The sequence below is a fragment of the Triplophysa rosa genome, linkage group LG2 (genome assembly GCF_024868665.1).
Source record: "Triplophysa rosa linkage group LG2, Trosa_1v2, whole genome shotgun sequence".
In the NCBI taxonomy this organism is placed as follows: domain Eukaryota; kingdom Metazoa; phylum Chordata; class Actinopteri; order Cypriniformes; family Nemacheilidae; genus Triplophysa; species Triplophysa rosa.
The window spans coordinates 13911283-13937142 of NC_079891.1; the positions used below are offsets into that span (position 1 = coordinate 13911283).

The following is a 25860-nucleotide window of genomic DNA, read 5'->3' on the forward strand; positions in this document are numbered from 1 at the left end:
AGGGGAATCGGCCAGGGGGGAGCTGTCGTCAAGAGCATTAGCTCCGAGAACCAAGTCCGGTTGGGCCAGTATGGCGCAACTAGTACACTTGATGCTCCTCTTCCCTGACTTTGCACAGAGTCTGTGCAATGAGGCTCACTGGGGGGAAGGCGTACTTCCGCTTGTCCCACGGCCAGCTGTGCGCTAGAGCATCCGTGCTGAGGGGGGCCTCGGATAGGAGTACCCTAGCGGGCAATGGGTGGTGTCCAGGGAGGCGAACAGGACTACCTGAGCCCGCCCGAACTGTACCCAATGAGCTGGACTGCGCAGGGGTGGAGTCGCCACTCTCCGCGAGGTGTTAACTGACGAGAGAGTGCATCAGCTGTCTGGTTCAGGTCGCCTGGGATATGTGTGGCTCTCAGGGATCTGCTCACCTGCGGACTCCACAGGAGGAGGCGTCGGGCGAGTCGTGTTAGCTGCCGTGAGCGAACGCCACCCTGGCGGTTGATATACGCTATGGCAGTTGTGCTGTCCGACTGGACCAGCACGTGCTTGTCCTGCACGAGAGGTTGTAGCCCCTTCAGCGCAAGTAGCACATCCAACATCTCTAGGCAGTTGATATGCCTGCGCAGGCGGGGGCCCGTCCATCGCCCCGACACTGCGTGCCCATTGCACACGGCACCCCAACCCTGCAGGGAGGAGTCTGTCGTCACCACAACGCGCCTCGTGACCTGCCCGAGAGGGACCCTCGTCCGTAGAAAGGTCATTGAAGACCAAGGGGTTAGGGTGCGTCAGCAGAGAAGTGTAATCACCATCGCCTGCTGCCGGTGTGCCATGCTCTCCAGGGAACTCGACTCTGTAGCCAGTGTTGGAGCGGTCTCATGTGCATCAACCCGAGGGGTATCACCACCGCCGAGGATGCCATGTGCCCAGGAGCCACTGAATTTGTTTCAGGGGGACCGCTGACTGCTTGAAATATTCCAGGCAGTACAACACTGACTGAGCGCTTTCTGTAGTCAGTCGCGCTGTAATGGAGACAGAGTTGAGTTCCATACCAAGAAAGAGGATGCTCTACACAGGGTAGAGCTTGCTCTTTTCTCGGTTGACCTGTGGTCCCAATCGATCTAGGTGCCGAAGCACTAGGTCCCTGTGTGTACATAACAGATCTCGCGAGTGTGTCAAATGAGCCAGTCGTTGAGATAGTTTAGTACCCGCACACCTCTCTCCCTGAGGGGAGTGAGGGCGGCTTCCACGATCTTCGTGAAGACTCGTGGGGACAGGGACAGACCGAAAGGGAGGACTCTGTACTAATATGCCCGACCCTCGAAAGCGAACCGTAGGAACGGGCGATGACGAGGGAGAATCGAGACATGAAGGTAAGCATCCTTCAGGTCGATTGCCATTAACCAATCTTGACATCTGGTAAATGCCAGGATGCTCTTCTGCGTGAGCATCCTGAACGGCAGCTTGAGTAGGTGCCTGTTCAGGGTACACAGATCTAGCGACCCCCTTTTTGTGGACGATGAAGTTCGGGCTGTAAAACCCGTTGAACATCTCGGCTAGAGGGACGAGCACGATCGCTTCCTCTCTAGAGAGGTGGCGACCTCGTCCCGAAGCACAGGAGCATCCTTGCCTCTGACTGATGTTTGAGAGGATGCCCCGAAACTTGGGCGGGCGTCTGGGGAGTTGGACCGTTTAGCCGAGACGGATCGTATCCCGTAGTCACCGTGACGGTTTGGGAAGCCTTGTCAGGCTCCCAGGGACCGATACAGGGAGGCTAGGGGTACGTTCTGCTTCATCAACCTCCCGGGGGGGTGGTTCGATGGCCGGCAGTGCGGATCCCTTGCCATGGGGGGGCCCCCGGAGAGGAGATCGGCTATGCTGTTTTACCTGCCTGGCGATGATGTAGCACAACGCACTATCGATTGAGAGTGCTTAGGCTGATGATTATCCTCGACATGGGTCTCGCCTCAACATTGAGTTGCCGAACACTGTCGTGTAGAGGGTGAGAGCGGCTGTGATAATACCCAGATGATGATGTAGCACAACGCACCGTCGATTGAGAGTGCTTAGGCTGCTGATTATCCTCGACACTGCGTCTCGCCATGATGCAACGTCGAGTTGCCGAACACCGTCGTGTAGAGGGTGAGAGCGGCTGTGATAAACACCCAGAGAGAGAGAAAACTCTAAGAAGTGGGCTGTTGGGACGGGGCAGGAACCGTCCCGGATTGACCAACCAGCGATGGAATGGCGGGGGAGGATATGCTTGATATCCTCTGTCTGCTTCTTTACTGTCGAGAACTGCGGCTCGACAGTAACACCAACCAGCCCCCCTTTGCGAGATGGGTGCGTCGAGAAAGCGGACTTTCTCGGCATTACTCATCTGTGCAAGGTTCAGCCAGAGGTGTCTCTCCTGGACCACAAGTGTGGACATCGCCCAACCCAGGGCCCGTGCGGTCACCTTGGTCGCCCGTAGAGCGAAGTCGGTGACGGCGCGGAGTTCCTGCATAAGCGCTGGGTCGGTCTTACAGTTGAGCTCTCTCAACGCCTTGGCCTGATGGACCTGCAGGATGGCCATAGTGTGGAGAGAGGGGACAGCTTGGCCCGCAGCAGAGTAAGCTCTCGACACCTAAGATGCCAAAGAACCTACATGCTTTGGACGGGAGTCTAGGTCGAGCCCCTGGGGTACATCGACGTATCCTCTAGCTGCCCCACCATCGAGGGAAGAAAGGGCGATGGAACTAGTTGATGTGCATGCGCCGAAAGGGGGCGTTCCAGGTTGTACTAAGTTCCTCATGTACTTCCGGGAAAACACGGAACTGGGGGCAAGTGCGGCATGGAGCCGCTCTCAAACCCGAGGTACCATGTATCCAGCCGCGAGTGTTGGGAGAGGCAGTGCGGTGCACTGCAACCCAATGCCGGCGGCCCGGGAAAGCATGGCTGACATTTCGACATCCGCTTCTTCCTGGGCTCGACCCCCCGAGGGAGGGAACTCCGAGGAATCGTCGGAGTCCGATGCCAGTAAGTCACCCTCCGATGCTGCAACGGACATCTCATCATCACGCACCATTTCCGAATACGTGGTTGAGGAACAAGACGGTGGGACCGTCTCATGGGGAACGGTCAGACGAGCGAGACGAGGTGCGAACGGTCCGCGAGCCGGTGGCTGACGGATTAGCACTCACAGTAATCCTCATATCACCCTCGCTGCTCGCCGTAGCGGACAGCAGGGCCGTAGCCACTGCTGTCACGGAACGGGAAGCAGACGAGGTGGTGGCTGAGTCCCATGGGAACACAGCCACCCGTGACGCAACGTCTGAATCGTCAACCGCCCGCAGTGCGGGCAGGACGTATCCACAAGGGCAGCCCCAGCGTACTGGAAGCAGACCTCGTGTCCGTCCCCTCCTCGATGAGTGTGTTGTACCCACGAGAACAGCGGGACATGCCACGCTGGAGAAATTTGCTCTTTTAGAGAAAAAACTCGAACACTTCTGGAACCGCCGAGACGCCCAGGGGAAGTCGCCGCAGGAAGGGACAGTCCACTGCACCACGTCGTAGAACCGGCAGTCTTGTAGTTGCTATCTTGTAGCGAAGTCTGTTGATCTTCGAAGGCTCCGAAGAACAAAAGGTGAATGAATGAGGCACGCCATCTCCCTTTTATACCCGGATATCCGGGGGTGGAGTCCGGCATGCAAATTTCATTCGCCAATTTCATTGGCCTTTTCTAAGTAGTCGGAAGCGATTGGTTCTCAAGGACGAACCCCATCTGTCGGCTCGACACAACGTCGAGAGACCGAAAGAAAGGGAACTCTTTTAACTCCAAAGATACTAAATTGTGAGGACCCCTTATATGTACAGTATATGCCGAGATCAAAGAGCAATAAATAAAAAAATAATCTTTATCCCAATATAAAAATTATCTACCGGTGTGCTGTGTCTTTACTGATACTCCAAGAAAGAACAGGTGTGGTACAGATGATTTAGTGAGTCTGCAGAGGGTCTGGTGGCTGGCTAGTACAAAAGTGGTTTAGCAGGGACTGAGGAGGGCCGGCCTACATGGCACAAGCTCTTACAGTCTCATGTTGTTTTCATAGCAGGCTCCAATTAGACTGACTGTGAACTCATCACAATTGAGAGCAATTTAGCTTCTTTTATGCCTAGGCAAAATTTGCTTTTCTGAAAACATCAGAGATCAAGAGGATATGAGAATTCACACATTGATGCTTTTGGAAGGTATCCAGAGAAAAGCACATGCTTTCATTTATTCAAGTCTTTGCATAACATTAATCACCTCATAAGGCTGATGACTCACAAATGAATCACAATACCATCTATTTTTTCTACCTGCGCTATTGTCAAGCATCATAGCTCATTTTCCTTTTCCTCTGCATCTCAGAATGATCAAGCTTTCACAAACCACCTGGATGGATGGAGTGACAAAACTGGGATAGGTAGTGTGATTTATAGGAAGTTAATAAATGTCTGGGCAGTGCTTCAGGGAAGGGGTCTTCCCTTCGAGGGCCAGATTCCAAAAGTATAAATAGGATGCGGGCCAGTTTTTTTACCATCCTCATTTCTTCTGTCATTTTGTATTTCTGTTATTTATTGCATCCAGTATTTGTGCCTTTTTATGATATTTAATTAAAAATGATATTGTCTTTTTAATTGTATTTTAAATTCCTTAATGTATTAGTTTACCCAAAAATGACATTTCTGCTAATTTACTCACCCCCAGTCTCCCAGCAATGAAAGTCAAATCAATAAAAGTTAATACAATAATACATTCAGCACAATAGTAATGCCTGCCCCTCGTTACACTGGCATCTTATAAAGCGAATCAATTGATCTGTGCAAGAAACTGAACGCTATTATCGCATTTCAGGTAAATTCAAATCGCATTCATGTGCCCCATGCACTTAGAAGGGCAGATCCTTTGAAGTGCAATTTCTGGAGGGAGATGAACAGCTGTTTTTCGTAAATATAGCCATTGAAATCATACATAACGAATGCAGTAATAAGAACAACACTTTTTTCCCTTATCTGAGACAACCATTCACGTGGTGTACCCTTCCTGCAGTTACTTTTAAGGGCACAAGACACATTTTGGTACTCTGATTGGTTGACAAACGTTCTATTGGTATAATAACAAGTGACTCTCAAATTGTTCTGCATGTAAAGGCGAATCGCTAAGGTTACCTAAGGTCAATCTGTTCAGTTTGCAATAGGTGCATGCGATGTCTGTAACTGTTGTGACATGATGGTATTAAATATCAAGCCTTTGTATTATTATAAAGGATTTCATTTTTACTGTAAACACTCTTCCAACAATTACAAAAGCAAAAACTTACTCCTAAAATTCCCCAAAGAAATCACAATTGTCAAATGCATTTAAACCTTATGCAAACCCTAACCCAGAATAGGATAGGAACCATATTTAACAATGTTTCATCATAGTCATGGAATAGCTCAACCTCCCATTGTGTTCACAATCTAGCTGTGGGGGATTGTGGAGGATCCTTTTAGTGACCTAATTCAATTGTATTATTATTACATTTCAATTGTATTATTATTACATTTAAACCATTTAAAACCCATGCTCATTCAATGTCATAAGCAGCATCATCCTATGTTTTTTTTTCTCTGTGAAAGTCAAGCTTTCTCTACATATGTTATCAGTGAATAACCTTTTCTGCAATCAAAGCTGTCATATGGTTTCATGAGACCGCTAATATACTCTCAATTGAGTTGTATTTCTAAAATTACAATTTAGGTCATTCTGCGTGTCATTTTTGAAGATTGACAATATAAACACATTGTCTGCATTAACCAGACACTGCATTAAACTGTGGCGAACAAAAGTATCTCCCATAAAAATTAATTAAAGGGGTTGGTTCACATCAAAGCAAATGTTAGTCCATACAGAATTAAATTAACAACACAACTCTGATGCCTTTATGTTAAGTATGATTACGGCCATGCATAACTGTGAGGAGCGTGAAGCAATGACTTAATACTTAACCATCATTATCAATATAAAGGGGTGCCATTTTCTTTTAATACATTTATTTTTTGTCTAAAGTATATTCTTAATGATCAGAATTCAAATTTACATGGTACCATACATGTTATAAAAAAAGGATAGGGATCAATAATAGTAAGACACTCATCCAATAAGAGGACACCCAATGTTGGAATACTTAGGACTTGTAACTATTTTACGAGGTGGCTAATTCATACGAATTCTAAAGCCCCTCCCATAACCCCATCCCTAAACCTAACGCCACTGGCATGCAAGCAAAACGTACAACAATGTACTAAATACATCGTACGAATTCTTGCGAATTTGCCATCTTGTGAAATAGTTACGAATTCCTGTGAGATTTTGTCTAACTATTTTATACTGTAAAACAACATCAACAATACTAAAATAAGTTAAAACCTTTGTGACCTTTTACTGTCACGGTCCTGCCTTCCTGGTTCTGTATTTCTAGTCGTGTGGCAGGATCGGGACGGAGCCCTTAGGTTCTATGTGAGAAAGCCATGAGATGTTTGTTTTTTGACATCTCATGTGTTTTCTCGTGTCTTGTCATCGGCCCCGCCCCTCTCGTTTCATGTATTGCTTCCCTGCCGTGTCTAATGTTTCCCACCTGCCCTGTGTAATTATCAGGGCCGGACTTAGGAGGGTGGGGGCCCCTGGACTTGAGTTGTTTTCGGGGCCCCCGTACTATTTAAAATCATGTGTTTGTTAGCATTAGTAAATGTTTTTTCTCTCCACTGACTAACAATAACACGTGTTCATTGGTTTACACGTTTATAATGCTTGTTTTGACAGTGGGAGCCACAAGTGGTGCGTTTATAGCGTGTAGGAAGTTTCAAACATACTTAAATGTAAAATCCAATCAACATTAATAATCAACATTATTAGTCCCCTTGATATTGTATAGTTTTTGACATAATCATACAGCCCTACCATTATGTATTTTAAAATTAAATTTATTGATCCATAATAAGAAAACTACTAAAAAGGAACAAATGTGTGTGTTCTCCCTGTATTTCTCGAGGATGTTGAGAGATTATACGTCTTGGATCTAAAATTTGAGAACACCTGCATTAACATGAAACCAACAATGAGCAATACAGTTGTCAGCATTTATTAATCTTGTTTATTGTTAGTTAATGCCAAATACAATTGTTCATGTTAGTTCAGGTGCATGTTTTTAAAAATATTAGTAAATACTGAAAATAAAGATTAACAAATGCAGACATGTAATCTAATGCTTAACTAATGTTAACAAATGCAACGGTGTAAAGTGTTAAAAATATATTAGTATTCTATTGCAATTCCATCAGTAAAGCATATGACAGATCTATGAGTTTGAAATGCACATTAAAATTGTATTCATATAATGAGATGAAACGTCTTATTATGGCTTAAATAGTTTCATAATAATGAGATGGGTCCATAGTTTTGTAAAGTCTAGTTAACTGAGGTTGTGCAGGGCAAATAGGGCACCCCTCTGTTATAAATCGTTTTAATTACTTTATGACTAACATAACATCATTTTAATGTCAAATTCTTAAATGTAAATCTAAGAGACAGTTTAATGCAGCTCACAGGCCATGAATCCATGAATGGTATATCTGCAAGGTATCATCTTAATTTAGCATTTACATTTTGCCAGAGATCTCAACGTCAGAAATGAAATAACTATCTAAACGCAGTTTGTCCCTTCACGCGTCCCGTAGTTCGGTTGTTTTAACTTTGTTTATTAGTTAGCAGAATGTTTTCATTTTTTATTTACATGGATGGATTTAACAGTGTTTGCGTATTATTTACAAGAACCGCTTATGGCCACAGAACGGGAAATATTAGAAATAAACTCTATATTACCGTTTTTATTCAGAGATGTCTGCAGAACACAACACTTTTCATAACACGTTTTTTGTAAAAGCAAAGAAAGTGTAACAACAACAACAGCTAGTAGACTCTACTGCATCTACCTGTCGATGAAACAATCTGTCGTTTCAGTGAGCGGACACAGACTGTGAGGCGCGAGCGTCAAATGGAAAACGCGGAGTGGAATCATATAGCGGTGTAATAAGAGAAAGTTTTTCGCGGGGATGTGAATCCTCTCTACTCTACTTCGGCTACCGTTCAACTTCGCCTACCAAAGGCGGGCGCCAGCCACGTCGGTCCGCGAGTTTCAAAGGAGAAATAACTGAAATAAAACCGGAGGGTGGCGGCCTGGCGGGAGATGGTGACAGGTATGCTCTGGATTCTCTGCCTAAAGATCAAGGTGTGGTGCCATGGGTGTAAAGAATCATTATTTCCTAAATGCTGTTCTTTCGCGTTCTTGTCTCTCAGTTTTTGGTTTTCTTTAAGCGCGGCACTGCGATTGCGCTTGTCAGCCATTAGAACAAGCGTCTTAATGAGCAGACAGGTTTCAACTGCGGTAAACGTAACGGATAGAATCCACATATGACCAATCAGGAAACGCCAACATGACTGACGGAACGATTAGCCAATTAAACGACATCGTTCCTTACATAAGGCAGTGCTATTGAACATTGGTAGGCCAATGCACAAAGTTTAAATGAAAAATAAAATGACTGGCATATAACTAAACAAATCAAATTAACGACAGCAGGCGGGCCCCCTGAAGGGCGGGCCCCTGGGCTGGAGCCCAGTCAAGGCCAATGGTAAGTCCGGCCTTGGTAATTATGCCTTGTTTGTCTTGCCTTTTTATTGCCCTCTTGTTTCAGTGTCTGGTTGCTTGTGTATTGTATGTACGTTCGATGTGTGCTATGTGCCTTGTACGTATTCTTGTACCCTGCTCGTGCTTGCTGTTCTTACCCAGTCTCGTGCCTTGTTCCTGTTCCTGCTCCTGCTCCCCGTTTAGTGTTTGTATTCGTTATTATATTATTCTTATTATTTGGATCTTGTTTTGTCTTGCCCCCTCGTGGGAAGTTTTTTTTTTATTGTATTAGCCTCAGTTTAGTTTTTTCCCCATTGTGGGTGTTTTGGTTTCTGTTTTGTGTAAATTAAAGTCTTGCTTGTTAACCCCTTCACTGACTGCCTGCATTTGGGTTCTTCTCTCCGCCAAGCAAACCCTGACAGAATACACGAGCCAGACAGAACCCAGCGGGCAGCAAGATGGACAGCACGGCATCGTCCTCACGGTCCGCCCTAGCCCGCTTGCTGCTAGGTTTCCGCCAGGGGAACTACGGGAACCGGGAGTTCGCCGGGGCATTCTCGGCGGTGGCTGAGTTGTCTGAGTTCAACGAGGCAGAGTTGAAGACGATCTTCAACTGCTGCCTCACTCAGCGCCTCACCCCTTCTGAGAAGAGGCTGCTGGGTCCCCTAGGGTTCGTGGAAATGGTCAGGTTTGTGGCCAACCGGGACGATCCTGGGGGTGGGGTTCCACGTGGGACTTCCACCTCGCGGTCGATCACGCCGGAGGGCCTCGACCTGGCTGCCGCTGCCCTGGGGGTACATATTCTGACAGATGACACCACAGCAAATCTGAACTAAATTTCCATGCATCATAGTGAGGCTCCAAAACTGTTCGAAGGTTGCCATTTCCTTACTCAAGCCACAGATCGAGAGATATTCCGGGACATCAGTTTATAGCATGACTAAATCAATTGTTAGCTTGTACTCAGCAAGCTCAGAATATCTTCCTAAACATCTGCTTGAAATCATGTGGTACATTGATCTCTGAACATCAAGTCAACTATAAAAAAGCTAAACCAAAGACAATGACATTGGGTGCTGTGGACTTTACATTTATTTTTTGGAGTTTTGTACTTGACCTCTCAAACTGGTCAAGTGTCAATAAAGGTCATTAAAGTTTAATCACACACTTTAAAAATAAATAATATTAGCCAATTATTAACAAACCTCTCAAATGACAAGGAACTCCTATTAAAAATAGGTATGACAGTGTTTTTGGCTGAAGAACAGCAAACCTTTCAGCTGGTGACCGTATCTGATCTTAAAGGCCAGTAGCTGTGGCTGTGGCCAGCCATGTGCGATTATGTTTGAAAAGCCAGTGACAGAGGACAAAGAGAAAGAGAGAGAGCATGAAAAGAGAGGGAAGCAGAGCGTACCACACAAAGCCCACAGGGCTCTCCAGATGAGTGCATACGGGAAGAAGAAAGACCAGGAAAATAAAAAAGAAGAGAAGGAGAGACAGACTTAATTACACTTACAAACCTTGTAACAATGTAAATTGATAGAATGATCCTAACCTGGGTCAAAGAGAACTACTGGTTAAAAAAGAAGGAAAACAAAAATCCAGCGAGTCATAATAACGTGTATAACGTGTACTGTATCGGTCTTTGTGAGACACGTGGGTTTATTGTGTGTGACGTCAACGAGGCGCCATTTTGGAGGTATCGCTGCATTGAGCAGTGAACTGAAAGTATACGGAGTGGTACAGTAAAGACCAATTCAATCGCCTTACTGGAGAAACGTCTTGGTTACGGATGTAACCTCAGTTCCCTGATGGAGGGAACGAGACGTTGTTGCGAGCCGACAGATGGGGTTCGCTCTTGAGAACCTATCAACTTCTGACTAGTTTAGAAAAGGCCAATGAAATTGGTGAATGAAATTTGCATGCCGTACTCCGCCCTCGGATATCCGGGTATAAAAGGGAGACGGCATGCTGCATTCATTCACCTTTTGGTCTGAGGAGCCTGAGCATCCCTCGACCGCTGCGGCGGGCGGCCAGCGTTGTGGCAAGAAGGACACAATGTCTTGTTCCCTCCATCAGGGAACTGAGGTTACATCCGAAACCAAGACGTTCCCTTTCTGTCGGTCTCTCGATGTTGTGTCGAGCCGACAGATGGGGTCATATGGAAAACGCCACAGCGCTGTGCCGCGTCACAATCTCCACACGCTGACTGGCCTGGGCGAGTCAGACGAGCGCTAGCGCGAAATTGTAACCGTCCAGTGGAGAGGTAGGGGGTCCCAGAGCTTTTGAAGAAAAGGTGGGAAGCCCCTGCCACCGGCCGTCATGGGCGGAGGCCTTGATTCTCTTACAGCGAGAAGCCGCCTGGCACTGTAAGGGCCACTGGGTAAGCATTATTCCCCCCTGGGGAAAAAACGCTACAGAGACCACTACCTCCATAGGGTGGAATTAGTGGAGACACCAACATGGTCTCACCATCAGGGGAGAACTCATGGGAAAATGTGCGGACTGAAGGAGTTAACCGCAAGGTGGGAGTCCCCCTAGGGAGGTCATGGGTTACCGAGGCGGGAACCATTCATGAGGATACATCCGATGGAACCGCCCACTGGGGGGGGGTTACCACGTCTGGAGCACTAAGTCCAGTTAGAGCTATGTGGTAGATAACTCAACTGTTCCCCGGCCTAAGGGGGCAGGGCTGCTCTGCCCAGCCTGCCCCCAGGAAGGTGCTTAGTGATGGATAGAATGCATGTTCTTTACCCAGTGGGGAAAGAAGGGAGGCGGAAATAGCTGCTGACCCACCTAAGGAAGGGGGGGGAGGGCTTTCGCAGGCGTACGCCCTACCGGCTGCCAGTAATACATTTTGCCTTGCAGGATGCGGGCTCACACCGGTTCCACTCGTAGGTATTAGAACCTCGCGAAGGTGTTGGGCGTAGCCTAACACGCAGCTCTGCAGATGTCTGCCAGAGAGGCGCCCTGAGCCAGTGCCCATGAGGAGTGTGCCTCACTCCTAATGGGCAGGGGCGATCTTGAGATTGGTATGCCGTAGCGAAGGCATCCATGATCCAGTGCGCCAGCCTCTGTTTGGAGACAGTCCTCCCCTTCTGCTGACCTCCAAAACAGACAAGAGCTGCCCAGAAGAGCTTCTGAAGCTCTGCATGCGGCCCAAGTAGAGGCGCAGTGCGCATACTGGACACAACACGGAGGGGGTTGGGTCTTCCTCCCCAGTGGAGAGCGCCTGCAGGTTCACCACCTGATCTCTAGGGGGAGTGGTGGGAACTTTGGGCACGTAGCCCGAGTTCTAGGCAATCTGTGGACACGGAGGGTGCTTGTAGGTCCCCTACCCTCTTGGAGGTGAGCGCCATCAGGAGAGCCGTCTTTATCGTGAGGTGAGAAAGATTGGCAGCTCCGACGGGCTCGAAGGGGGGGGCCTCTTGAGGCCCGCCACCTAGGTCGCAAGAGGCGGTCGCCTTCTCGCGCCCTTTAGGAACCTAATGACCAGGTTGTGCTGTCCCAGAAGCTTCCCAGCAACTGGGTCGTGATGAGCGGCCGTAGCGGTTACATACACTCCCAGTGTGGAGGGGTAAGAGGTTACTCTCCGGTCTCTCTTGAGGAAGGGACAGCACGTTTCCGATCAAGCAACTCCGCGGGTGTTCTCTTCGAGAAGAGTACCAGGATGAGAAGAGGTGCCACATATTGGTGTATAGCCGTCTAGTGGCTGAGGCACTAGCCTGAGTGATGTCCCAACCACGCAGGGGGTGGGCCACTTAGGATCTTCTCATCCCGTCCAGACATGGTAGTTCCAGGGGTTTGCCTGGGATGCTGTTATGTGCCCTTCCCCTGTGACAGAAGGTCCTTTGTCAGGGGAATCGGCCAGGGGGGAGTTGTTATCAGAAGCACCAGCTCTGAGAACCAAGTCCGGTTGGGCCAGTAGGGTGCAACTAGTACCACTTGATGCTCCTCTTCCCTGACCTTACACAGGGTCACAAAGGAGGAGGCGTCGGGCGAGTCGTGTTAGCTGCCGTGAGCGAACGCCACCCTGACGATTGATATACGCCACGGCAGTTGATATGCCAACGCAGGCGGGGGCCCGTCCACCGCCCCGACACTGCGTACCCGTTGCACATGGCACCCTAACCCTGCAGGGAGGCATCCGTTGTCACCACGACATGCCTTGACACCTGCCCTAGGGGGACTCCTGTCCGCAAAAAGGTCATGGAAGACCAGGGGGTCAGGGTGCGTCGGCAGACAGGCGTGATGACCATATGCCTACTGCCGGTGTGCCACGCTCTCCAAGGAACCTGACTCTGCAGCCAGTGTTGGAGCGGTCGCATGTGCATCAACCTGAGGTGGGCCACCTCCGCCGAGGATGCCATGTATCCCAGGAGCCTCTGAAATTGTTTCAGGGGGACCGCTGACTGCCTGAGAACCTTCAGGCAGTTCAACACTGACTGGGTGCGCTCTGTAGTCAGTCGCGCTGTCATGGAGACCGAGTCGTGTTCCATACCGAGAAAGAGGATGCTCTGCACGGGGGAGAGCTTGCTCTTTTCCCAGTTGACCTGTAGCCCCAACCGATCTAGGTGCCGGAGCACCAGGTCCCTTTGTGTACACAACAGATCTCTCGAGTGTGCCAAGATGAGCCAGTCATCGAGATAGTTAGTACCCGCACACCTCTCTCCCTGAGGGGAAGGAGGGCGGCTTCCACGATCTTCGTGAAGACACGTGGAGACAGGGACAGACCGAAGGGGAGGACCCTGTACTGATATGCCCGCCCCTCGAAAGCGAACCGTAGGAACGGCCGATGTCGAGGGAGGATCGAGACATGAAAGTACACGTCCTTCAGGTCGATTGCCACGAACCAGTCCTGACATCTAACAGACGTCAGGATGCGCTTCTGCGTGATCCTCCTGAATGGCAGCTTGTGTAGGTGCTTGTTCAGGGCATGCAGATCTAGGATGGGGCGCAGCCCCCCGCCTTTCTTGGGACAATGAAGTACGGGCTGTAAAACCTGTTGAACATCTCGGCTGGTAGGACGGGCTCGATCGCTCCCTTCGCCAGAAGGGTGACAACCTCGGCCCAAAGCACGGGCGCATCCCTACCTCTGACTGAGGTAGAGAGGATGCCGCGAAACTTGGGAGGGCGTCTGGCGAACTGGATCGCGTAGCCGAGACGGATCGTCCTCCCTAGCCAGCCTGACGGCCTGGGAAGCTGAGCCAAGCTTCCAGGAACCGAGACAGGGGGATTAGGGGTTTGATCTGCTTCATCGCCCCCGCGGGGGGTGGTTCGATGGCCAGCAATACGGATCCCTTGCCGGGGGAAGGCCCCTGGGGAGGAGATCGGCTCTGCTGTTTTTCCTGCCTGGCGATTGCGCAGCTCTATGCACTGTCTGACTGAGAGTGCTGAGGGCTGGTGTTTATACTCAACGTTGTGCTTCGCCATGGCGCAACGTTGAGTTGCCGTCCACCATCGTGCCGAGGGTGGGAGCGGCTGTAATGACCCAGAGAGAGAGGAAACTCTTTTTGTGAGTAAGTGGGCGCTAGCCCCTCGGAGGGGGCCAGCAGGTGGTGAGACGGGGCAGGAACCGTCCCACTCCGATCCCCCAGCGATGGAGTGGCTGGGGTCGGGCCCGATGGTATTCTCAATCTCCCTGGGGTCTTCCCATGAGGGCCGCTTTCGCCGCGGCTGCTGATGGGGCGATGGTCTCCTCTGTAGTCTCTTCTGGGGGGGGCGCCAGAGCCGGAGGGCGTCGAAGAGGACCAGGGCTGCTGGGAAGCAGACGTTGCACGGGACTTGACAGCCGAGGGCGGCCGAGTCGCGGCGGGGGAGGATATGCTTGATATCCTCTGTCTGCTCCTTTGCTGTCGAGAACTGCAGTTCGACAGTATCTCCAAACAGCCCCCCCCCCCTTGCGAGATGGGCGCGTCGAGAAAGCGGACCTTCTCGGCGTTACTCATCTGTGCAAGGTTCGGCCAGAGGTGTCTCTCATGGACCACAAGTGTGGACATCGCCCGACCCAGGGCCCGCGCGGTCACCTTGGTCGCCCGTAGAGCGAGGTCGGTGGCAGCGCGGACTTCCTGCATAAGCGCTGGGTCGGTCTTACCCTCGTGGAGCTCTCTCAACGCCTTGGCCTGGCAGGAGCCATAGCGTGGAGAGAGGAGGCAGCTTGGTCCGCCGCAATGTAAGTTCTCGACACCAGAGATGCCGAGACTCCACATGCTTTGGACGGGAGTCTAGGTTGAGCCCCCCAGATGGCCGCTGCCTGCGGGCACGAGTGCACCGCGGTGGCACACTCCACCTGGGGGACATCGACGTATCCTCTAGCTGCCTCACCCTCGAGGGAAGAGAGGGTGACAGAACTTTGTTTGATGTGAACGTGCTGGAAAGGGGGCGTTCCAGGTCTTACTAAGTTCCTCATGCACTTCCGGTAAACACGGCACTGGGGGCGGGCACGGCTTGGAGCCGCGCTCAACCCCGAGGTGCCATGTAGCCAGCCATGAGCGCTGGGAGAGGCAGTACGGGCACTGCAACCCAACGCTCACAGCGGCCTGTGAAAGCATGGCTGACATTTCGACGTCCGCTTCTTCCTGGGCTCGACCCCCCAAGGGAGGGAGCCCAAGAAATCGTCGGAGTCGGATGGCAGTACGTCACCCCCCGATGCTGCAAGAGACATCTCATCATCACGCATCGTGTCCGAATACGTGTTTGAGGAACAAGATGGTGGGACCGTCTCCTGGGGAACGGTCAGACGAGCGAGACGAGGTGTGAACGGTCCGTCAGCCAGTGGCTGGCGGATAAACGCTCACAGTAATCCTCATATCACCCTCACTGCTTGCCGTAGCGGGCGGCAGGGCCGTAGTCCTGCCGTCACGGAACGGCGAGCAGACGAGGTGGTGGCTGAGTCCCGTGGGAACACAGCCACCTGTGACGCAACGTCTAAATCGTCAATCGCCCGTAGTGCGGGCAGGACGTATCCACAACGTCTGCCCCAGCATACTGGAAGCAGACATCGTGTCTGTCCCCCTCCTCGATGAGTGTGTTGCACCCACGAGAACAGCAGGACATGCCAAGCTGGAGAAATTTGCTCTTTTAGAGAAAAAAAAAATTCGAACACTTCTGGAACTGCCGAGACGCCCAGGGGAAGTCGCTGCAGGAAGGGACCATCCGTTGCACCACGTCATAAGATTCCAGCAGTAATTCGGTGTAGAGAATGAAGTCTCGAAGTCGATCAGTGTGAAGGCTCCGAAGAACAAAAGGTGAATGAATGCAGCACGCCGTCTCCCTTTTATACCCGGATATCCGGGGGCGGAGTCCGGCATGCACATTTCATTCGCCAATTTCATTGGCCTTTTCTAAACTAGTCAGAAGTTGATAGGTTCTCAAGAGAGAACCCCATCTGTCGGCTCGACACAACGTCGAGAGACCGACAGAAAGGGAACAGAAGCAAACCAAGTACATGCGTACAAGTCGTTCATTAACAACACAGATCCATACTACCTGGCCGCAAATAGTCGGGTGCCCCTGCATTGCTGCCTTCAATTTTTGGATATTTCACAACAGGAACATACCATTTTATCTCTGAAATGAAGCGAAATTGAATGAAGAAGATAGAACATCTCAGCGTTGATACCTTACAAATGGCGGCGATACCCACAATGCACTTCAATTCTCGCGAGTGTGTGATACATTTTTTGATACATTTATACAAGTCTGGCTGATATATGTTTTGTAAATGACCGCTGGTGGACAAGTATTGTCATAGTATTTCATTAACCATTTTGCAAGATGTAATTTAAAAACACTTCCCAGGAGCACTTTCTGTTTTTTGCATATATCATAAAGTCTGAAAGATGTTTCTTTAACAGTTTGATTCAGTTCTTAATGTTCTGTTGGTTGTCTTTTGTTCTAATGTTTGTGACCAATCTTACTGAAGATAGATTTGGTTTGTTTGACATTATTTGATCTCTGTACCTTTGTGTTTTGTGTTTTTAAGTTTTAATACTATTGTACTAAAATGTAGAAAATTGTAACAAGATTTTGGGAATGTGTGTCAAACTATTTACACTTACTGTACACTTAAAAAAGGTGCTTCAAAAGGTTCTTCGATGCCATAGAAGAACCTTTTGGTTCCACACAGAACCTTTGACATCTGAAGAACCTTTCTGTTTCACAAAAGGTTCTTTGTGGCAAAAAAAGATTCTTCAGATTATAAAAAAGTAAGAAAGAGATGGTTCTTTAAAGAACCTTTGACTGAATGGTTCTTTGTGGAACCAAAAATGGTTCTTCTATGGCATCGCTGTGAAGAAGCTTTTTAGCACCTGTATTTTTAAGAGTGAATGCATCATCCTATCATTAAGATTGTTCCTGTTTTTCTTACCTAGCCAACCAGAGCTTGAGTCAGGCACACACATATCTGTCTCTGCACTGGGTAGAACAAAGCCCACCACAAACACCTCCACACCGTCTGACATGAGCGCCAGCCCTAGCGTGAAGAACAGCTGCCACTGAAACCTCCCGTGACCACACTCCTGTATGATGAGCTCATACTGCTGTGCCAACTCCTCCTCATCTGCCTGTCTCTCATTCTCCAGCTCTCGTCTGTCCTTCAGGCCATCTGAAAGAGGCTGTCCCAGTGCCACCTGTCCATCTCTGGGCTTTGTGTCTGAGGGAACCCCCTGGTACTCCCCCTCATACATCTCATCCTCATCATCATGACCCTCTGTGGCATCGCTGGACCCCTCTTCATCATTGGCATGATCGCCTGTGTAGTTCCCATCCTGCTGGCTGTAGTAGTCATCGTCTTCACCCTGGAAGTGGTGGTAGGCACGGTTGTGGGAATATTCATCTGACGCACGATCCACAGCTTTGTTGACCTTCTTAACTGCTTGTCGTTTGGCTTCCTTAGCAATGTCTCTGGCACCCTTTATGAGAGAAGAGTTGTCCCGTGGAGCTGTATCCTCCATGATTAGAAGGTGGTGGGGATGGTGGATGGAAAGAGGTCTGCAGTCACTACAGAAGTAGAGCCTTTGCCTTTATAGCTCTCATGAATGGGTCTAGAAGGTATAAAAGGTAAAGGTACACTGTAAAAAAAACTCATAAAACAGTTTTTTGGACATTTTACATGAAAAAAATAATGGTCAAATTCTGTACAATCACGTTTTTTTATATTATGAGTTATTGTGGTATTGGGCTACATTATAAACAGATTTTAATACTAACATAATTGTTTCGGGGAAGTCATTTTGTGATCAAAATGCTTTAACATTTCACAAAAGTATTAAATCATTAGCAAAATGTGGATTATAACCTGCACCTTTTATAATAAGAATATTAAATAAAAAAATGTGGCTAATTATAATCTTTTTTTGTTTTTAAATATTACGTACCACCATGCGCCATAAACTATAGTGTGAAAAAATAGCTCTTTTCGACCGATATCGATTATTGGACAATATTTCGGTGCATCTATACATAATAAAAAGCTGAAAAATATTTTAAAAACTCACTGAAAAACATTGATTAGGTCTTCTTGATGAATTACTCATAGGAACACCATGCATTTATCATCCCTACCATACTCTCCATAAAGTGGATGAATGGATGAATGGATGTACAACGTGTGTCGGTCTGAGAAGTCTGCCTTGTGTTTGGCAGCCCCAGTGAGCTGTGAGAAATCGGTGTACGATTGTATTGTACAGTGCATACAATCTGTTCAAAATGCTTTTCAATTTGTCAATTTCGGTTTGTATTTGTATTACTCATACAACCAGTGTTGGGGGAAGTTACTTTTAAAAGTAACTAGTTACAATATTTAGTTACTCTATAAAAAGTAACTAAATACGTTACTTGGGTACTTTTGTGGAAAGTAGCTGAAAGTACTTTTGCGTTACTTTTTCTCACCTAACTGATGCTCATGCTTTTCCAGACTTTGCTGTTCTTTAGTGTTTAACACCGTAATGCATTTAACAATCCTATATACGTAGCCTATAACACTCATTTCAAATATTTCCTGACCAGTAGTCCACCTCATCAGAGCTCTGCCTACTGTTGACACTGCTAACTTCGGTGTCACTCTCCATATTTATTGTGTTTTGACAGCGCGGCTAGTTGCACAAGATGGCGCCTCATTGAGCTTTTGGGATGGCAGAGTCGGCAGAGTAGTTTCCAGTCGTATAACACTATGTGGGAAAAGGAGGATTTTGGCTGGCAAATATGCGTGTTTTTTATTTTATTTAAAATGTAATATATAAGCGATATTTCAGATTTTACATTGCTGAGCACTTCGTTGAGCCAAAACAACTCGATAGTGTTATATGAAAGTATGATTAATCCAATATATAATATATTACTAATATTATATAATATTATTTTGAGGGGAAAATGACATTTAACATATTATGTTGTATATACTGTATGCTGGTATTTGGTGAGGAGACTAACAGATGACAGTTGTTTCCTCTCTTTCTCCCGTGCTCCGCCCACTCCCCAACCCTTCTTCTAACAGTGACCATGCCCATTTAAATCTGCAGATCTGTCTGTGCGTGCAGCGCTACAAACAGTCGAACACAGCTTATGTTTACATTCACGAGGCATGAGACCATTGATTGCTGTTGCGTGTCATGACTGAAATTATCTTCCAAACATGATCTGCATTTGCAGGACAATTGATTGCTATTGCAACTCGTGACTCGTGAATTTCACAATCTGAAAGTTATCCATTGAGCATGACCGGCATTTGCAGGCATTTTGTCCATGGTGGCGAGTGCGGCCACACTATAGCTCCGCATCTGGGGCCTCATGTATCAATGCCGCGTCCGCACAAAAACTTTGCTTACGCCAGCTTTCACGCTCACGGTCGGATGTACTAACAGTGAAATTAACGTGAGAATGTGCGTTCCTCTACGCCAACTTCATGTCTGGCGTGAGTTTTTTTTGTGCGTACTCACATTTACAGCTTTGTCCGTACGCAATGTTTTAGTATGGAATCAATGCAAGTCTTCGTACATGAGGCCCCTGAGCTCTGGCCTCCCGCTGTGTCAAGGGTTGCCAGATTTGCGTAAAAAAACGAAGCCGGAACTATGGAGTGATTTTGCGGACTAAATTAAAAAGGAATTGCAAACTGCATTTGCAAATGCGTTTTCTATTTGTTCGTGTCAAAATTGTGACATAATTCAAACGCAAATGCAAACCGTTTGCATTTGCATTTATGCAAACGTACAATGTCTGCCAAATTTCAAAAGGAAAAGCAGTCTATTTGCAAATGAATTACCTCTGTTTTACGAGTTACGACCCTGCCATATTTAAATCGCAATATCAATTCCCCATATGCCATTTCACTTCCTCTGGTGTCGCGTATTAAGCCTGCCAAAACTCAAATGAAATCGCAAATCCCTTTGCATATGCGTTTCCTCTGACTTATACAGAAACCTGTCAATTAATGGCGGGGTGGGATTATTCAACGTGGGGCGTGTTTGTATCGGGAAGTGATGTCTTTCACCGTCGCAGTGGTGGCAGTCAGTCCAACACTAGTGATGGGAAGTTCGGATCATTTTACTGACTCGGACCTTTGAGTCTCGTTCAGCAAAATGAATGAATCTTTTTTCGAGTCATATCGTTCATTTTGTTCATTTTAGCAAAATATAATTAAAATGTTACATGTTACTTTCCTAACACATCTACTACTTATGCAAACCTTGATCACATTACAAACAATACAAAACTATAATGCTATAACAGAAAATATTAATTAATTGTTTACCTGGGTCTTTAGTCTATGATTAGCTCACCACACCTCTTATCTGACAAGTCTTCGGGTTTGACTCGTTCGTTCATCATGTGACAGCTTCGTAAGCTAAACCAATGCAGTCAGAGCCAGAAAGAGAATTGATTAGTTCACCTTCCGAGTCTTCGGGTTTGAGTGGTTCATTCATCACGTGACAGCCCCGTACGCTTAACCAATGCAGTCTGAGCCGGAAAGAGAATTGATTAGTTCACCTCCCGAGTCTTCGGGTTTGAGTCGTTCGTTCTTTTGTCACGTGACGTGACAGCTTTGGACAGAGAAATTAGTTAATTTACTAATTCCAGTACAGGATCGATAGAATGTTGTGCAATGCGCATGCGCGACTGAATGAATCACTCCCCGAGACGACTCGTTCTTCCCGAGTCACATTAAAGATTCGAACGAATCGTTCAAGAACGACCCATCACTACACCAAGGTGACACCGTCAGGGCGACACCAGTTGCGGCTAAAAGGGATTCAGCTACAGCTATAATAACAATAATGGAACAAACGAGGATCAGATGCAAAGTTTCATATAGAGAAAATCTTTACAATGAATCACAATTGTGGTACTTAACAAGTACAATTTAAAGAAGTTCAACGGATAAACGGATGAACACAAACAGTGGTTTGGTGATCTCAATGAGCTACCAATAAAAGTCATATTGAAGCAGTGTGGATTCATCATAATTTCATTAATTTCTCAGGTTGGTGCATCACCTGATGGGCTCATTTACTGCACATGTTGTTGAAAAGGCTGTTCGGAAATTAAATTTTAAATACAGCAACAACTCCATCCAGTAATTTGTAGATGACAGCTACTTCTGTGTCCAGCAAACTCACTAAAACACTGGAGCACAAGTTTGTCTTTGTCTCACAATGTTATGATACACAAATAAAGAGATGTAGAATTCACATACTTTGTAATTTATTATTAACATGCATAATGAACAACAATGATAATGCAGTATGCTGTTTATTCAAACATAGTGAACATGTTTTGTAATGGTTTACAACACGTATTAATCATGATGCAAAATAAGGTCACAGTGTTGTCAATAAATGTCATGTCCTCCCTTTGAGTTCGGAGTACTGTGAAAACGAATACCATAAACAAACATGTGTAGAGGAATGTTGCAGAAGGTGATAATTACCCATCCTGCACTGAAGTTTCACATGCTAAGTGATGCCGCTCTGAGCCCAGAGTTCCAGCGCGAGTTATTTCCAAACAAAAAAAATCTGAAAACTGCACTGTTTTCAACGCTGATTGTGAGTGCAGTTGTAACTTCACTCCTAATGTGTTTAGCTGTATCACATGTATCTACTTAAAGGGGTCATATTGCACGTCTAAAACGAATATTATTGTTTGTTTTAGATGTAACGCAATGTGTATACACCATTTAAAGTTTAAAAAACGTTGTACTTTCCACATACCGTGCATGTTTGTATCTCCTCTTTGCCCCGCCTCTCTGAAATGTGCTGATTTTTTACAAAGCTCATCGCTCTGAAAAGCGATTGGCCAGTTCACCATTGCGTAGTGATTGGTCAAATACTGCAAGCATTTCACGGAAATGTAACGCTTCTTACCATATTCAGAACATCAGGTTCCAAAGCAATTGTACTGACAGACGATACAATGAGATTTACAATTACGCCCACCTTAACTACGTGTAGATTTGGGCGGTCTTAGTCAAATCATGTTACGAAGTTACGTAGATTCACCGGGGTGTGGTTACACGAGGTCTGGTTGAGCATTTGCTTTTAGATAGAATGCATCTTTTGTTCCCACACATTTTAATTTGTGCAATTTTACGTGTCTAATACATGCATGGGCAACTTTTAACACACCAAAAACACAGAAAAACACGTACTTCCGCCATATGACCCCTTTAAGTTCCAGTCGACGGTGAATGATGTCACTTCCCGATACAAACACGCCCCGTTGAATAAGCCCACCCCCGCCATTGATTGACAGGTCAGGGGAAACGCAAATGCAAAGGGATTTGCGATTTCATTTGAGTTTTGGCAGGCTTAATACGCGACACCAGAGGAAGTGAAATGGCATATGGGGAATTGATATTGCGATTTAAATATGGCAGGGTCGTAACTCGTAAGACAGAGGTAATAAAAACGGTTTGCATTTGAATTATGTCACAATTTTGACACGAACAAATAAAAAACGCATTGGCAAATGCAGTTTGCAATACCTTTTTAATGTAGTCCGCAAAATCATTCCATACGGAACACTGCAGCACTGCAGAGACATGGCAACACTGCCTATGTCTGATTAGCGACTGGTTCTGCGCATGCATGAGCGATCATATCTACTCTACTATTAATTGAGAATTTCACTTCTGCAGTTTAAAAAATGTTCATATAAATCAATGATTAGACTGAAAAGTAACTCGAGTATTGATATGTAAATTTATCAAGTAACTGCGTTACATTACTCGTTACTTAAAAAGTACTCTGACCACGTAACGCACGTTACTTGTAACGCGTTACCCCCAACACTGCACACAACAGCTCAACAATGGAGAATATCCTTTTAAAAAATGTGACCCAGTCCAAAAGGGATTCTGGTTCGATCTAAATTTCAAACACAACTAAATTAATTTACATTTACATTTAGTCATTTAGCAGACGCTTTTATCCAAAGCGACTTACAGATGAGGGAAACAATGGAAGCAATTGGAACAAAATAAGGACAACAAAAAGCATAAGTGCAATACAAGAAAATTAGTCTCATATAGCCTATCACAGTATACAGAGCTAAGTTTTTTTTTTTTTTGAAAGAGTAGAAAAGAGATAGAAGTCAGAACTGATCAGTCAGGTGTTGACGGAAGAGATGTGTTTTCAGACTGTTCTTAAAGATGGCTACAGAATCTGCTGATCTTGTAGTAGCGGGCAGCTCATTCCATAAATGTGGAACCGATCCCGAGAAGGTACGTGAGAGAGATTTTTTACCTGTTTGGGATGGCACCACAAGACGTCGTTCGTTTGCAGAGCATAGGGATCTGGCGGGTATATGAGTCTGCATTAACGAGTGAAGGTAAGGGGGTGCCAAATCAGTGGTGGTCTTATAGGCCAGGAGCAGAGTCTTGAATTTGATTCGAGCGACTATAGGGAGCCAATGTAACTTAGTGAAGAGAGGAGTGACGTGCGCTCTCTTCGGTTCATTGAAGACCAATCCATATTTGGAATGAAATCTAAATATTTTGTTCTTAAAATGTAAAAGAAAGTCTCATAATAATTTTGTAAAAACAGTAGCGCCTCAGTGTTTTGCTCATTTTGACTGGGAACAGTTTAACATACTGTATGTGCAGTTTAGATCCAATCAGTCATAAGTGGACTGAAAATAGGCCCTGCACTCTTGATAGCCTCTGTCTAAATGATGTATGGTGTTTCAGTTCCCTTTGCTTTCATGGTGCATTGAGAGCCAGCAAGTTCTATATGCATGAACATAATAGCGTCTTTTGCAAGCTGGCATGATTAAAAACGACTTATTAAAGGCCAAGCTGTAAAATTGCATGTCAATTCTTGTGAACTGATATGGTGAACTGGGCAAACAAAAATGGAAAACGAGATGGAGGCTGGCATTATAATGTCCAATCAAATGAAAGAAGGCGGGAGTTGCTTTTGACAGAAGCCCCTCGAGCTCAGTACTGTGAAAGAGCGCAATGTAAGTAGCTAAATGTTTTATCATAGAGAAATGTCAGAGGTAGTTCACATGTCACGTCTAAAAACGCATGCAAAACGCTGGGTGCGTCCCTTTCTTTTTTTTTTACACAGCTCTCTGTTTGCCCACCCGTGGTGTCGTTCTGTTTCTATATTCTTTAAATGTTACCTGTTTTAAATAATAAAAAAACAAGTATCTACAACTTTTGTAATTTGATGTAGAGGTCTGCGGGACCCGATACGGATTCTTGTGGCGCCGGAATACATTTTTTTTATTAAAGACGGTAGCGGTCGTAAACTCTGGTACTTTGGATGGGAGCGGGTCTTTGGAAGGGTGCCCACTCCCGACATCATTTTAACTGCCCACATGTAGAGCCTGATCTGAGGACTGTGTTGTATGTTAAGCCGTTTGGATCATATTTCGCCATCAACCAGACGACTGGTGTTCAGAAGACACCTGGTTTTACGGCGTTTAAGACATACAGATGCCGGAAAGTACAGCGTTTTGTAGCGCATGCGCCATAAATTATGGCGTTTTTACCGTAGAAACGGCATTAATAACGGCATTTTAAATGCAATGCGAAACGCCGTTCATTTCGCCGTTTGGACTTCCATAGTACGCCGTAAACGACTGCGCTTCCGTGTGTCAAAGATGCCGTAAAAAGCGGCGTTTTCTATAACATTAAAATCAGCCCCGCCTAGAAACACCTGTGTAGTAGAATGTCGATCTGAATAACGTTTCCTGTTTTTAACTTTATTGCGAATAATGTTTAGACTTTCATTATGTGATATTTTTCCATTGGACACGTTTATCCTCCTTTTCGTTTATCATATGTGCACAAACGGTATATTTTTTAGAGTGTGCACGTTCTTGTTTGTAAAATGCATTGACTTCTTTCACGAAGGTGTCAGCCTCGTTAGCGCAGTGGACAGCGTGCACGGCAGCATTACAGTATGGCTTTTAACGACAGTAGTTCAACTCCGCTGTCCGACCATATTCTTTGTTCCTTTTGAATTGTTTTATTGGGTCATGTTTTTAAATGTAGAGACTTTAGCATAAGCCAAATGGTCGGAATCATTAAAAGAAGAGCCATAAACCCCCTCCACTCTCTTTTGGTCTTTTAATGTTGATATCAAGAAACCAGGGGGCCTGGATTTAGGTTGGGGCTCGCACCAAAAGTGTTGATAACGCCTTTTGTTTCTCCATGGGATATTTACGATTCCTAAGCTTCAAAGCAGAGGTGAGAAGTCTCTCTCTTTTGTCTCACCTGGAACTTAACATCTGAGGCTACCCAGAGAAACTTCTCTGACAAATAGGAACTTGTGTGATTAAACTGTCCTTTTCTATAAATATATATAAATATCTAAGTTCCCTTTCTGTCGGTCTCTTGACGTTGTGTCGAACCGACAGAATGGGGTTTGTCTTGAGAACCTATCATATTCTGAGTATTTAGAAAAGGCCAATGAAAATTGGAGAATGAAATTTGCTCATTCATTCACCTTTTGTTCTTCAGAGCCTAAGCATCTGATGAGCATCTCCAGATCTTCGCTGATCCTATCAAGATCTTCGCTGGTCCTATCCTGCTGGAAATCTACGACGTGGTGCAGCGGACGGTCCCTTCCTGCAGCGACTTTCCCCTGGGCGTCTCGGCAGTTCCGGAAGTGTCTGAGCAATTCTTTTTTTCTAAAAGAGCAAATTTCTCCAGCGTGGCATGTCCCGCTGTTCTCTTGGGTGC

The 25860-nt window shown here is 46.4% G+C and overlaps 1 protein-coding gene across 7 annotated transcripts in view; it reads right to left on the minus strand.

Moving 5' to 3' along the window:
• LOC130551393 (synaptic vesicle glycoprotein 2C-like) overlaps nt 1-25860 on the minus strand; it is a 60277-nt gene that overhangs the window by 5448 nt on the left and 28969 nt on the right. For 5 of the 7 annotated variants that reach the window (XM_057328972.1, XM_057328966.1, XM_057328969.1 and 2 more), the window contains one exon: nt 17044-17719. In XM_057328972.1, the coding sequence (XP_057184955.1) occupies nt 17044-17629 (586 nt within the window). In that variant the 5' untranslated portion in view covers nt 17630-17719. Of the gene's footprint in view, nt 1-16069; nt 16245-17043; nt 17720-20424; nt 20518-25860 lie in introns of those variants that run through there. The other 2 variants (XM_057328970.1, XM_057328973.1) reach the window with 2 other exon arrangements.